Source organism: Phyllobates terribilis, unplaced genomic scaffold (genome assembly GCF_046119375.1).
Source record: "Phyllobates terribilis strain yellow unplaced genomic scaffold, ASM4611937v1 Scaffold_1__5_contigs__length_1240528914, whole genome shotgun sequence".
Classification (NCBI taxonomy): Eukaryota; Metazoa; Chordata; class Amphibia; order Anura; family Dendrobatidae; genus Phyllobates; species Phyllobates terribilis.
Genome location: NW_027362761.1, coordinates 387,185,033 through 387,201,033, shown reverse-complemented (window position 1 = coordinate 387,201,033; position 16,001 = coordinate 387,185,033). Strand labels below are relative to the sequence as shown.

The window sequence follows — 16,001 nt, the reverse complement described above, 5'->3', positions numbered from 1 at the left end:
GGTGGGGTAAGGGATTGAACGTGGCAGAGTGCCTGTCCCTTACATGGTGGGAACACTGGGTAATCCCACGACGGTGGAATGCAGGGAATTCAATCTCTTCCAGTTCTTCTGGATCTTCCCCTCCGTCCGGCAAGTTCGGCATCCTGGACAGGGCGTCTGCATTGGCATTTGTGCGTCCCGCCCGGTATTTGATGGTGAACTCATAGTTGGATAGGCGGGCCATCCATCTCTGCTCCAGGGCACCAAGTTTTGCAGTGTCCAGGTGTGTCAACGGGTTGTTGTCCATGTACACGGTGAACTTGGAAAAGGCAAGGTAATGTTTAAAGCGCTCTGTCACTGCCCATACCACTGCGAGGAACTCTAGCTTGAAGGAGCTGTAATTTTCAGGATTCCTTTCTGTGGGCCGGAGCTTCCTGCTGGCATAAGCGATTACCCGTTCTCTGCCCTATTGGATCTGGGACAGCACCGCCCCTAACCCGATGTTGCTCGCGTCTGTGTGGAGAATAAAAGGCTGGCCGTAATCAGGGTACGCCAGGATTTCATCCCCCGTGAGGGCCATCTTCAGCTGGCGGAAAGGCTCATCCTCCAGCTTGTCTCATTTGAAGGGTGGCTTCTGGTTTTTGGCCTTCCTGGAATGGCCTATCAGGAGGTCCTGCATAGGGGCTGCCATTTTGGTGGACCTGGGGATGAATCTTCGCTAGTAGCCTACCAACCCGAGGAACTGCCGCACTTCCTTTATGCTGGAGGGTCTTGGCCAGTCTTTAATCATGGTGATCTTATCAGGGTGTGGAGCAACTCCGTCAGCACTCACCACGTGTCCCAGGTACTGTACCTTTGGTTTCAGTAGATGACACTTGGAGGGTTTCACCTTTAGGCCGTAGCCTGCCAGGGTGTCAAACACCTCTGCCAGGTGTTTCAGATGGTCCTCATATGTTTTGGAATACACGATGATATCGTCCAGGTATAGCAGGACCGTCTCGAAATTCCTGTGCCCCAGGCAGCACTCCATCAACCGCTGGAAGGTTCCTGGTGCGTTGCAGAGCCCGAACGGCATACAGTTGAATTCGCTGAGACCCATTGGGGTGGTGATTGCGGTCTTCTCCTTGTCAGCCTCTGCTACAGGAACCTGCCAGTACCCGCTAGTAAGATCCAAAGTGGAGAAGAAGTTAGCAGACTTCAATGCAGCTAAAGATTCCTCTATCCTAGGTAACGGGTACGCATCTTTGTGTGTGATACGGTTGACCTTCCTGTAGTCTATACACATTCTCATTGTGCCATCTTTCTTTTTCACAAGAACTAGTTGAGCTGCCCAGGGGCTACAGCTGTCCTTGATTACCCCAGCCTCCTTCATTTCTCGCAACATTCCCTTGGCATTCTGATAGTGTGCAGGGGGTACAGGTCGGTATCTTTCCTCTATGGGTGGATGGTCTCCCATGGGGATGTGGTTTTCTACCCCCTTTACTTGCCCAAAGTCTAGCGGGTGTTTGCTAAAGACTCTTTCGTACTCCTGCACCACCCGGTAGACTCCCTGTTTTTGGTGTGAGGGAGTGGGGTCGGTGCCCACATGCAGCTTCTGACACCAGTCCTCCATTTGTTTCTTGGAGCCGTTACCCTCCTCTGGTTGAGATGGAGGCAAGGGTTCCACGGCCTTTACAGAGTTTTGGTTAACGGTGAACAATTTGGCTAGAGTGGCATACCGGGGCAAGTATACTTCTCTTTCCCCAATGTTTAAGATACGGACGAGTACCCTCCCATGGCGAACATCGACCACCCCCCATGCTGTCAAAATGGTGGGCCTACTGTCCGAGTAGACAGGTTCTACCATGGCTTGGTAGTCCCTTCCTCTTATCCCGATTGCAGTCCGGCACCAGATCATCATCTCACTCTTTGGGGGCATGGCGATAGGAAACGGGTCACTCATCCTTACACTACCAATCTCACCACCAGACAGTTCTACCTGTTGCCTTTTCATCAGGGCTCTGATCTCCTTTTGTAGGACACGTTGCTGGCTGGAGCTGGCGTTCACCGCCACCTGCTGTACTATGACAATTATCTCTGAAAGACAATTTTCAATAACATTAGTTATTAGGTTATCTTAGGGTGGCTTTCACGACGGTCAATGTCCACAATAATCAGTCCTTGCTCTGGCAGTTCAACTTTACCAATTTTGATGGTTACATCCTTGAACCCCACCTGCGGTATGGGCTGACCATTGCTGGCGATGATGCTCAAATCGTCATCTAGGTAGCGGGTAATATCCGAGTCATTCCAGTACCACTTAAAAAGCACATAGGGGATGGTGGTTACCTGTGACCCGGTGTCCAGTAGTGCACTCATAGGAATGCCATTCAGCACCAGAGGCAAGACCGGTTGTCCCCCTGCATACTTATCACGCCAGCTCGATGGACCTGATGGTCTTATGCCTGGGGGGTCGGCCCTCTGCCCCAGGTTGGGCCCATTTAAATGACAGTACCTTGCCATATGTCCTGGTTGGTTGCAGCGGCGGCAGATGGGTTGTCCGTCCTGGTCGTAGCGGTCGCTGGGCCTTCCTCTGTACGATGGGATCCTCCTCTGTCGACTCCAAGGGACGTCCTCCGGACTGGAAGCCAGCTGGATCTTTCCTGGGGAAGACAGCTGTAAAGACTGCACAGTTCTGGTTAGCGCGGCAACGCTTTTGGTCAGTTCTTGGACCTGATGGTGCAGGTCTGCAGCCGGGGCTTTGTCCAAAGCCTGTGCATCAGCTCCCACAGGCTCTGCAGACAAGGGCGCCGCCTCCTGGTGATAGGGGATAGCAGGGCGCCTGTGGCCGGTTCTCGGAGCACCCGGATGGCCCTGTCTTTAAACTGCGCAAAGTCCAAATCAGGGTTCTACAAGGCCATTACACGCAACTGGGTTCGGTGGGCGCTGGACTGTAGACCCTCAATGAACTGTTCAGTTAGCAGCTTATCCTCATTCCGCACACTGTCAGGGTCTGCCTGCTTAATGGCTCTCAGGGCCTCCTGCAAATTCAAAGCATAGTCCCGCATACTGTCTTGTGCCCGCTGTTTGCATCCATAAAATTTTAGTTTGATCTCTGCTGAGGTGCAGGTATCAAAAGTGTCCTTTAGACGGGCCAGTATTTCTTTTACAGTCCCCTTTACCCTGGCTGACCAGGACTTCACTTCTCTTTGGGCTGCTCCAATTAACTGGCCTATCAGGATACTCACTTTTTGTTCCTCGGACAGGGGGTATACTTTGAATAGGCTATACAGTCTTTCTTTAAAGTCGCTCAGGGTATGCGACTCCCCTGAGTACTGGGGTAACCATGTCGCTCCGGGGATATACGGCATCGTGAATGGCATCACTGCGGCAGCAGCCACGCTAGCGGTGGGAGCTCCCTCCATTCCTTGTGTCTTCCTCCCCCCTAGTTAACCGTGGCCTACCTTCCGTTGCTTCTTTTCCGTAGGCCGCGGCTCCGCAGGCAATTTTCGGGGTCGAGGACCTTGCGTCGCGCGCTGGTGACGTCAGCGTCGCTGGGCTCTTTCCAGGACCTTGCCCAGCGTCAGTGCGCAAGGCGGGGCTTCTGCTCTGGCGCGCTTTTGGTGTCCACGCCCCTCTTCTTCCCGCGCGGCATCCCTAAAATGGCGCCCAATGGCGGGAAAATGGCTGCGGATGGTGGGAAAATGGCTGTGGATGGCGGGAAACTTCACCACGTAAGTATCACAGTTTTTCTTCAGGCATGCAGTACCCGGTGGTTGCGGGCACGAAATCCTGCCGACTACGCCAAAGTTGACGCGACCCCTGGGCCGTGTGTGTGGGGGATTAACCGGAGCCGGGTCTCTGTGTAATGCTGGGGGTTGTAGTCTCCGTGGCGGTGACCCGGTCCCGTGGCTCAGGGTGTTCAAACCAGTGGCGGATCTGTTCACTTGGTTTTTAATGTTTAAATGTCCGACTACGCCACCCGTGGATTGCGGTCACTGAGAACCGCCGCTGCAGGGCAGACCTCTGAGGCTGTTGTAATGTGCGCAGCAGAGGGTAGTATAACTCCCCACGGGAGGAGTATAGCCTCAGGGCAGCGTGTGTAGATGGTGAGGGTTGTGGTGCATAGGCGCAGCAGAAATGACTCAAAGTCCGTGCAGTGCAGTTCAGGGTCTTTACTGTTGGAAAAGAAGAAGGCCCTGCCGGGAGTACTGGCTAACATTAGAGGCCTGGTCAGTCTGTGAGTAAACAAGAGTCCCCCTGGCCAGGTGGAGATGTAGGCCTTCTCGTCTGACTGCACTCTTCCTGGCTACCCTGCTGTAGTCGTGTAGTAGCCCACGTCCCTGAGTGTACCGTGTGGTGCTTATCCATATGGCTGGTGACTTGGGGCCTTTGGTTCCTTCCGATCCTCGATCGCGGTGCCGGTCCCTTGCGTGCGACTGAGCCTCTGGTCTTTCTATGGCCAGAGGACCTGAAATCCCCTGCCAGGTGGTTTCTGCTGCTGGGTGTATAATCCCCACAGCCTCGGACTCTGGTGTCCGGTTCTCTGCGTCTTTCTGCCAGGACAAGCTCTGCTCCAGTCCCTGGTCTTCAGCTCCTGGCTCTTACAGAGCTCCTTGCTGCTGCTCTGTCTCTTCCTCTGGAACTAACTAACTAACCCCGCCCCAGATCCAGTTTATAAAGGGCAGGTTCCTCCCCTCCCTGGACTGGGGCAGGAGGCATTGCATGCAAATGTGCTCCTGACCAGGAAAACCCATGCTCGCTCTCAGACATGGTATTTCTACCACTGTGGCAACCAGACCTCCGGTGGTGCCACAAGTCTTCTACTCACAACATACTAATCATGCAATATTACAGGGGACACTTGTCCTTTCTTAAGTATATGGTATATGTTTTTAAGACTTGATGTTCGCTGAATAGCACTTGATGAGGGTACTCATAAGAATGGTGCTGAGAATTATAGAGCATTTTAGGGAATAACTACATTTTGGTCAAAAACACCCCCCAAAATGCATTGTGTATAGAGATTTTTATATTATCCTACTCACTGTCAGCATATACCTGTTTTTTAGCTACTATAAAATAGCCATAAAAAAGGTAAAACATTAAATAAGTGATGTGTGTGAATTTGGTCTCATGTTCGCCTCCATGTCCTTTTTCCAAAGTTTTTAATCGTCAGGTATTATATGGTTGCAGAAAATAACCTCTATTAGATTCATAGAAAGAAGCTTTTTATAGTCTATAGTGCTGCATATTTAATACTTCCTCCTAGTAAATAGAGTAACAAAACTTTGGAGCCTCCTCCAGATGTGTCCTATTCATTCCATATGAAGATTTTTTTGTGTTCTTTCCCGTGCTTCCTGACATATTAAAGAGATCAAGATATGATGGAAAATTTTCATAAAAGTGTAACATCTTTTTTTTTATTATGCCATCTTAATTCTTACCGATAATGCTTTTTAAGTTGCCCATGTTCACATAATATTTCTTATCATGCAACTTTTTTACCATGGACTCTTAATTTTTATACAGCCAGCACTGACATATACTGTATATCAGTAAATGTATATAGTCAAATTATAAATATTTATATATACAGTATATATATGCAAAACATACATATAATGCATATGTAATCATTAGTAGCAAACACTGAACAATATATAAATGGACACTGACACAGATGTAGCAAACTGTAATTTGACACTCAATAAGTTATTCATTTCAATGACATGATGCGTTAAATGTCAAGTAAAAGTAAAACAAAATAAAAAATAAAAATGATGATTATATCTTTCATAATTCAGTTATCTGAGTGCTATTTGTATTCATAATGGCAAAAAATCTGGAAAATCAACATAATTTCCTTTTGTTAATTGGATTTAGGAGTATGCAATTATGCATTTCAGTAAATATACACATTCATCTTGTTATATTTCACATTGTACAACAAAAAATTTATTGAGAATTGTGTTAACCGGAAAAAAACATGTACTATAAATACCTTTATGTAAAAAAAATAAATAGAAAAGAGAGATTTTCATTATATTTTGTATAATATAATTCATTTTTTCCCTAGCTGGGAATTTAAAAAAAATATTTATTTTTTCACTAGATGGGCTTCATACAAATGTCTGAAGATTTCATCTACATTGAACCAGTAAATAGGACCCTTGCACCAGCAAGCAATGCTCATAGAGTATATAGAAAGAGAAGAACGACAGATGAGAAAACAGGAAATAGAACCAGTAGTCATCATTCATACTGCGGAGTTACAGGTATGTTCTTTTGTTTATTCCCTCATTAATATTGTGCTGTATTGCATTCATCTATTTCTCACAGGTTTTAGAAGACAGTTATATGTAAACTTTGTAGGTTTTTGTATGGGCAGCTATAGGGATGATGTAATGTTCTGCTACCAGAGCTAAGGAAAGAGAGGAGATCTGTCCCTACGATAGAACTCAGCTGAATCCCTACGATGTAACAGGGAACCTGATCCTGCGATCAGACCTGCTAAAGTCCTAAGCTAGTCTGTACGAAGACCTATAGATGTGGGGGAGGAATCCCTACAAGTACTAAGGACTGGGAGGAATATGGGACACCTCCTAACAGAAATAGTAGCAGACAGACGAACAAACAAAATAGATAGAACATAGAGGTCCGTAGACCAAGCAAACTAACAGAGTTAGATACAGAGCACAGGCTAGCTAGAAAGTAGATATACAATGAAGTCCAGCAAAGCCAGAAGGGCGGAGCAGGATTAAATAGGCCAACAAGGTCATGTGACCAGCAAAGGAAAAAAAAACCTAACAGCAAGGTTCTAACAGTACCCCCCCTTCTAAGAGGATCCTCCGGATCCCCTAGGACCAGGCTTATCAGGAAATCTCCTGTGAAACGCTCTGATAAGTCTGGACGCGGAAACATCATCTGACCTCACCCAAGAGTTATCCTCGGGTCCGAAACCTTTCCAGGCCACAAGATACTGCAAACTACCTCTATACCGTCTAGAGTCAAGGATGCGAGAAATTTCATATTCCCCGTCCTCCACCACCGGAGGAACAGAGGCAGAGGCGTCACCATCCGACACAACAGCTTTTTTTAACAGAGAGACATGAAAGACCGGATTAATTCTCCAGGAGGTAGGAACCTCCAACCTAACAGCAGATTGGTTGACAACCTGAAGCACCTTAAAGGGCCCTACAAACTTGGGACCCAATTTCTTAGAAGGAATCCTCAACCGCAGATTCCTAGAGGACAACCAAACCATGTCACCAACAGCGAACAAAACCTCCTGTCGTTTCCTATCAAAGTAGTCTTTAGATTTTCTGTTGGCCTCCTGAAGATTACCACGCACATCCGTCCAAACTCTTTCCAAATCACCGGAAAAATTCTCCTCCTCAGGCACGGCAGATCCCAACTTGGAGAACGACCCAAACGACGGATGTCTCCCAGAACAACAAAAAAAAGGCGAACAACCAGCAGAAGAAGATGTATGATTGTTCAGAGCAAATTCGGCAAGTGGCAGAAACTCAGACCACCCCTCTTGATTGTCTGCCACAAAACAACGCAAGAACTGCTCAACATCCTGGTTTTTCCTTTCTGTCTGGCCATTAGATTCAGGATGATATCCGGACGAAAATGACAAATGAATTCCCAACCTGTCACAAAAGGCACGCCAAAAACGAGCCACGAACTGAGGACCCCTATCAGAAACAATGTCAGTAGGAACGCCATGAAGTCTGACAATTTCCTTGACAAAGGCCTTAGCGAGAGTTTTAGCGCAGGGCAGTTTGATGAAGGGAACCAAGTGACACATCTTACTAAAACGGTCCACGACCACCCAGATGACAGTAAAACCCTCAGAGGGGGGAAGGTCAGTTATAAAGTCCATAGCCAAATGTGTCCAAGGAGCACTGGGGACCTCCAAAGGACAAAGCAACCCCACAGCAGGAGTATGTGAGGACTTAGATCTAGCACATACAGTACATTGGCGTACCCACTTAATGACTTCCTTCTGCCATCCAGGCCACCAAAAACTGCGACCCACCAGTCTCTTGGTCTCAGAGATTCCGGGATGACCTGCCAACCGAGATTCGTGACACTCAACAAACAAATCTCTCCTAAAGGTCCCAGGCACAAACAACCTCCCATGAGGAGTGTTAGATGGGGCATTCTCCTGAGCTTTAAGAATCTCATCTTCCAAAACGGAGTCTAAAGCAGCTATCACAACACCTTCTTGTAAAATGTTTTCCTCTTTCTCAGCACCGACTATGGGAGAAAAACTGCGAGACAAGGCATCCGCCTTAACATTCTTAGTACCAGGGATGTAAGTAACGGAGAAATTAAACCGCGAGAAAAACAGTGCCCACCTAGCCTGACGGGCATTCAGGCGCTTGGCAGCGTCAAGATATATCAGATTTTTATGATCCGTAAGAACCTGAACGGGAAATTCCGCACCTTCCAAGAAGTGGCGCCAGTGTTCAAATGCGAGTTTAATAGCCAATAATTCCCGATTACCAATATCGTAATTCAATTCAGTCTCCGAAAATTTTTTTGAAAAAAAAGGCACAGGGATGTAATCCATCCCCGTTATCCTGAGACAATACTGCGCCAACCCCCACAGAGGAAGCATCAACCTCAACCAAAAACGGCCTAGTAACATCAGGCTGCATAAGGATGGGAGCAGAGGTGAACCTCTCCTTGAGATACAAAAAAGCTTCAATGGCCTCAGAAGACCACTGAACCGCATCAGCACCTTTCCTGGTGAGATCAGTCAGAGGTTTGACAATACTAGAAAAATTTTTTATGAATTTTCTATAGTAATTGGCGAAACCCAAAAACCTCTGTATCGATTTCAAACCAATAGGCCTAGGCCATTCCTGCACAGCCTGAACCTTAACCGGATCCATCTCAAAACCTTTGCTGGAGATAATGTAGCCCAAAAAACTAATTCTCTGTACAGCGAACTCACATTTCTCCAGCTTAGCAAAAAGCGAATTGTCCATTAATAACTGTAATACCTCACGCACGCTCCGCCAATGAGACTCCAGATCTGGCGAATAAATCAAAATGTCATCCAAATACACAACCACATTTTTACCGATCAAAGGTCTAAGGATGTCATTAATCAGATTCTGAAAAAATGCAGGAGCATTAGTAAGACCAAAAGGCATAACCAGATTCTCAAAATGACCCACAGGAGTGTTAAAAGCAGTCTTCCATTCATCACCCTCCTTCATGCGCAACAGATTGTATGCCCCCTTAAGGTCAATTTTAGAGAACCACTTGGCCCCCAATAACTGGTTAAACAGATCAGGAATCAATGGCAGTGGGTAAGGATTGCGTACCGTAATTTTGTTAATCTCACGAAAATCCAGACAAGGACGTAAACCGCCGTCCTTTTTTTTTACAAAAAAAAATCCAACCGCCACAGGAGATTTAGAGGGCCTAATGTGACCGGCGGCCAAACTTGTCTGTATGTATTCCTCCAAAGCCTTCCTCTCAGGAATAGTAAGGTTAAATAAACGACTTTTAGGAAGAGTCGCTCCAGGGACAAATTCAATAGAACAATCATAGTCTCTATGGGGAGGCAAAACCTGCGATTCCTTCTCAGAAAAAACTCTCCAAAAATCCTGAATAGGAACAGGCAATTCTCCCCTATCCAAAGCTGCAATACGCCCGTTACAACACTTGTCATAACATTTATGGCTCCAGGATTTAATTTCACTGGTAGACCAATCCAGTACAGGATTGTGACATTTTAACCAAGGCAATCCCAATATTACTGGAGAAGGCAAGTTATTCAACACTACCAAATCCAATTTCTCATGGTGAACACCATTAATAGTGAGAGGAAAGTCACAGACCTTGAGAGTAATATTCTTCAAAGGGGAGCCATCCACAGAAACCACAGCAATGGGGGATGATAAAGGTTCAGGTTTTAAATTGAGTTTTTCCACGAATCCCCCATCAATTACATTCAGTGTAGACCCGCAATCAACAAACACCCGAAATTCCATTAATTTTTCCTGAGCAATCGTGGAAGCAGCTAAAAATATACCCTTGGAATTTAAACAGGCAATACGGGCGTGACTGACCATTTTTTTTTCTTTCTTCATACGAAGCTCACAGCCTTTAATCAAATGACCAGATTTTCCGCAATAGAAACACAAGCCTTTCGAAAAACGACGGTCTTTTTCTTGAGAGCGAGGTGCCACCGATCCAATCTCCATCGGTTCACCACTGTTAGTACACACATTATCATAACCAGAAACTGACATAGCAGAGGATTTGCTCTCATTAACCCTAGCACGCAGTCTTCTATCCACCCGTATAGCTAATTGCATAGCCTGTTGCAAATCCTCAGGTGTAGGATAAGCAATTAGCAGGTCTTTAACCCTTTCACTGAGCCCAGCAAGAAATAGACTTTTCAGAGCAGAATCGTTCCACCCTGTTTGAGTGGACCAACGACGAAAATGTGTACAATATTTTTCGACATTACCTGATCCTTGTTTTAAACGTCTCAACTCAGTCTCAGCTGATGCGACACGGTCAGGATCATCATATAATAGTCCTAAAGCAGAAAAAAAACTATCCACTGATCTGAAGCATGTATCACTAGGTTGCAAAGAAAAGGCCCACTCCTGAGGCTCTTTGCGCAAAAGTGACATTATGAACCCTACGCGCTGGGATTCATCCCCAGAGGACTTGGGTCTCAAACGAAAATACAATAAGCAAGCATTCTTAAATGAAAAAAATTCTCGATGTTCACCAAAAAATAAATCCGGCAAACATACCTTAGGCTCCAAGAAATGTGCTCCAGAACAGTTACTCACGTGCTGACGGAGCTCGGCCACTTCCAGAGAGAGTCCCTGCAGGCGATGAGCCAAATCCTGAACCGACACCATGATGGAACAGAAAAATCTTTCCTTAGAGAATTTGCTGGCTGGACTTACTGTAATGTTCTGCTACCAGAGCTAAGGAAAGAGAGGAGATCTGTCCCTACGATAGAACTCAGCTGAATCCCTACGATGTAACAGGGAACCTGATCCTGCGATCAGACCTGCTAAAGTCCTAAGCTAGTCTGTACGAAGACCTATAGATGTGGGGGAGGAATCCCTACAAGTACTAAGGACTGGGAGGAATATGGGACACCTCCTAACAGAAATAGTAGCAGACAGACGAACAAACAAAATAGATAGAACATAGAGGTCCGTAGACCAAGCAAACTAACAGAGTTAGATACAGAGCACAGGCTAGCTAGAAAGTAGATATACAATGAAGTCCAGCAAAGCCAGAAGGGCGGAGCAGGATTAAATAGGCCAACAAGGTCATGTGACCAGCAAAGGAAAAAAAAACCTAACAGCAAGGTTCTAACAGATGATGCATATCTATAAAGAAGAAAAGAGATCAAAGGTCAGAATATGTCAATATCACAAGTCAAGGTAAAAGTTGAGAGCAAATACTAAAGGGCCTGATACATCAAGACCGATGTTGTTCATGCCAGTCTAGATGGGCTGGAGGTAAATGTTTCTGATTCACAAAGAACCTTAAGCATTTTTGTGAACCAGGAGCACCGGATAAGTGGCATACACTTCTATATGCGCTTCACCACAAATCATTCTTCAGTCCCTGCTGGAGTAAGATTTGTGGCATAGAGAAACTTGACGTATGTCAAGAATTTGATGAGTGGTGATCACCATGCCTCCACTTGTCCTGCCCCACCTCTGCCCATTTTGTCGGAGCGTAGCAGAAATAGCGTGAAAATCCCAAAAGTCGCAAAAGTTTAGCGCAGCTGTCAATTGTGCCACAATTATGCGGCTTTTCAAAGGTACAATTTTCCCCCAGCAAGTCTCTGTCTATCCTCTCACAAAATTTCAAGTGGAAGAAGAGGTGAGAGCTGCAGCCTTTATCATCGAAGTTGTTGCCTATGCAGAGTGTAGCTGTCCGGATGAGCTTTTCATCAGCTATTGTGCTCTGCATAGGTAGCAAAAGAAATACAGCAGCAACTCACTTCACCATACTGAGAGCTTTGTCATCTCACTGCCTATGCAGAGCACAGCAGCCATTGACAAACTCATCTTGAGTGCTGCACTTTACATAGGAACATGTGGTACCAACCAAGATGCCAAAGCAGGGATTGCTATAAGCTTCTAGCTTGCTAGCAGGTAAGCGGGCACTTTCTGCACTCCTGCTCTGTTCAAAAATAATTTTTGTGCCTCCATGGAATTTAGCACCCAAATCAACCTCCCCTGTAGCCTTCCCATGAAATACAAGTGCCTGTGTATAAAGACATGAATTAGGGAGTATTCTTGGATCATGGCATTAATTGGAATAACACCATGGTAGGATACAAGTTAAAATATGTTTTCTGTTCTTTACTTTTTGGTTTCATAAAGTGGCGGTCATGAATGCTGTAACATCAGTGTCTGAACATGCTCCCACTACCTCTGCCCTTGCACAGTACCGGTATTCAGATTGTGGACTAAGTCTGTCCTTGGAAGACCCTTTAATAGCTGCCAGCCTCCCATTGACAGTGCTCCATTACAAAAACAAAGATGTTCAGTACATTACTTTGAAAAAAGATTCTTTAGGTGCATATTTTTCTGGGTTCAAAAGTTATTTAGGCATGGCATCATAATGTTTTATCCAAAGTCATAACTCAGAATATTATGTGAAAAACAGATGTAGCATTCCTTACACAAGAAAGATGTCATGATGCAGAGAGTTAACACTTAACACAACAAAAGCTATCAAACCGGTTTAGTTAGATGTCCAATGTTTATGCATCGGGATATCTTGCTGCATTTTGAGATGTTAAAGAATCACTCCTCCCATCAAAATTTTTATCCTCTCAATATATTGCAATCATCATATTATATACCACTGTACTTACAAATCCTCATTTTGCCTTTCTACCCAGTTAATTCTTTGCTTTTCTCTGCTCTTTGTAGAAACAGGAAGTCTCTTTTCCCTGCATGAATCATCCCCTCTTCAATTCTTTTCCATTTGGTCTACGACATCACGTGATTAAAAAAAAGACTATCTGAATCCTTCTAAGGTCTGTGTAGAAACAGGAAGTCTCTTTTCCCTGTATGAGTCATGAATCACTGTAAAAGTTCCTGGTAGGGGGGATTATAGAGCAGCTGGGTCAGGAGTAGAAGAAGAGATGATTCTTGCAGGGACAAGAGACTTCCTGTTTCTACATACGGCATAAAATGATTCAGCTTGTCTGTTTTTAATCATGTGATGTCATAGACCTAATGGAAAAGAGTTGAAGAGGGTATGAAGAATTCAATATCTCTGTTTTTAGTGAAGACAGTGCCTTTGCAACATCTGGTACGGCTCCTGCTTTAGCCGTTAGGCGGCACCGAGCCTTTGTTGCAGGTGATACTTGACAGCATCAATCCTATTTTGCTCCTAGAACTTGTAGCTCTGGCCAGTCCAGAAGCTATGGGGTTAATCATGTTAGTTTGGGTTTCTTCCTGCTGTCAGCGCTGGGTGGGGCAACTCACTATATAAACCCCTCAGAGTCTGTACCCACTGCCAGTCAATTTTTGTGCTACCGTGTTTTACCTGTGTTCTTTCATCCTGACTTATCCCATTCTCTGACCTCGGCTAGTTTATTGACGTCTCTTCTGCCTGATGATTTTCTACCTCTCGTATCTACTGATTCTGACCCGGATGCCTGACTATCCTTCTTGCCAGCATGCGCCACCTAACAGCAGTTGATTCTGTGGCCCTAGACCAGAGATCCCAGAGATCCCAGTCTTGAACTCAATATAGTGGTTAAAGAGTGAATGCCAGGGCAACCCCTGCATTCTGGAACATGGAACATGGAGTAGCTAGCACCAAATCTGTTCGTGATAGCCATTTTGAGGCTGTCAGGTGACCACAAACAGTGCCCTCGTGACAGGCTGTGATGCATCTGGCTAATAATGTAATGTGATTTGTCCTGTGCTTTGAGATGACTTTTCAATTATACAATATTACATGCTATTTTCGATTATAATGGTCTTCAAGGATAACCTTCTATTCTTGAGTTTATTAATATGCAATTAGGAAATATTGGTATCCAGGTGCAGCTTGAGATAAAAAACAAGTGCTAAATCCCTGGGTCCAGCAAGGAGTCTTTGGCGCTGCTCCCAGGTCTAGAAGTGGTTGTGGCACTGAAATCACGACGGCAGCCAATCAACAAGCTCCGCTGCTCTGAGTGGGCCATTTCATCCACAGTAGAAACCAGCCAATTGGCTATCATGTTGTGAGGTTAGTTTCACAGCCAATGCGAGCCAAGGAGAGCAGCGACAGAGACTTACCGTTAAACCCGGGAAGGGTGAATATAGCGCAGTTTGTTTTTCATACCAACATTTACTCAAAGGGGACAATCCTTTTAAGAAACTGCTATATTACATCACATTTTATAATACAATAGTCTGAAACTGAAAAGATGCTGGAAGAGTGCCTGACGCCATCTATCAAGCATGGTGGAGGTAATGTGATGGTTTGGGGTTGCTTTGGTGCTGGTAAAGTGGGAGATTTGTACAAGGTAAATGGGATTTTGAATAAGGAAGGCTATCACTCCATTTTGCAAAGCCATGCCATACCCTGTGGACAGCGCTTGATTGGAGCCAATTTCATCCTACAACAGGACAATGACCCAAAGCACACCTCCAAATTATGCATGAACTATTTAGGTAAGAAGCAGGCAGCTGGTATTCTATCTGTAATGGAGTGGCCAGCGCAGTCACCAGATCTCAACCCCATTGAGCTGTTGTGGGAGCAGCTTTACCGTATGGTACGCAAAAAAGCGAATCCAACTTGTGGGAGGGGTTTCAGGAAGCATGGGGTGAAATTTCTCAAGATTACCTCAGCAAATTAGCAGCTAGAATGCCAAAGGTCTGCAATGCTGTAGTTGCTGCAAAGGGAACATTCTTTGACGAAAGCAAAGTTTGAAGGAGAAAATTATTCTTTCTTATAAAAATCATTATTTCTAACCTTGTCAATATCTGGACTATATTTTCTAATCATTTTGCAACGCATTTGATAAATAAAAGTATGAGTTTTCATGGAAAACACAAAATTCTCTGGGTGACCCTAAACTTTTGAACGGTAGTGTATATATATATGTATATATATATATATATATATATATATATATATATAAATATATATACAGTTGAAACCAAAGGTTTACATACACTATATAAAAAGACACATATGCATGTTTTTCTCAATAACTGACATGAAATCAGAATAAACCTTTCCCATTTTAGGTCAATTAGGATTACCATAATTTTTAATATTTGCCAAATGCCATAATAATGAGAGAGAGAGAATGTTTTAAGGCATTTTTGTTACTTACTGCAAAGTCAAACATTTATATACACTAAGATTACTATGCCTTTAAACAATTCTGGACTGCCCATATGATGATGTCTTGTGTTTCGAAGCTTCTCACACAGGAACAGAGATCTTAATTTTTGGAGACATGTCCTGTGGTCTGATAAAACAAAAATTTTACTTTTTGGGCATAATGACCATCGTTACGTTGGGAGGAAAAAGGGAGAAGCTTGGAAGCCTAAGAACATTAGCCAGGAAGTTAAAGCTTGGGCGGAAATGGGTCTTCCAAATGGACAATGACCCGAAGCATACTGCCAAAATGGTAGCAAAGTGGCTTAGGGATAACAAAGTCAATGTTTTTGGAGTGGCCATCACAAAACCCTGACCTCAATCCTATTGAAAATTTATGGGCAAAGCTGAAAAGGCAGGTGAGAGCAAGGAGACCTACAAACCTGGATCATTTACACCAGTTTTGCCAGGAGGAATGGGCCCAAATTCCGACCAACTATTGTGAGAAGCTTGTGGTAGAATATCCCAAACGTTTGACCCAAGTCATTCAGTTTAAGGGCAATGGTACCAAATACTAATGAAATATATGTAAACATTTGACTTTGGAGTAAGTACTAAAAATGCCTTAAAAGATTCTGTCTCATTATCCTGCCATTTGGCAAATATTAAAAATTATGATAATCCTAATTGACCTA

At 44.7% G+C, this 16,001-nt stretch overlaps 1 protein-coding gene across 4 annotated transcripts in view; it reads left to right on the top strand.

The window, feature by feature from the left end:
- ADAMTS19 (ADAM metallopeptidase with thrombospondin type 1 motif 19) overlaps positions 1–16,001 on the top strand; it is a 530,841-nt gene that overhangs the window by 35,966 nt on the left and 478,874 nt on the right. For all 4 annotated transcript variants that reach the window (XM_073676530.1, XM_073676518.1, XM_073676524.1 and 1 more), the window contains one exon: positions 6,074–6,236. In XM_073676530.1, the coding sequence (XP_073532631.1) occupies positions 6,074–6,236 (163 nt within the window). The remainder of the gene's footprint in view (positions 1–6,073; positions 6,237–16,001) is intronic.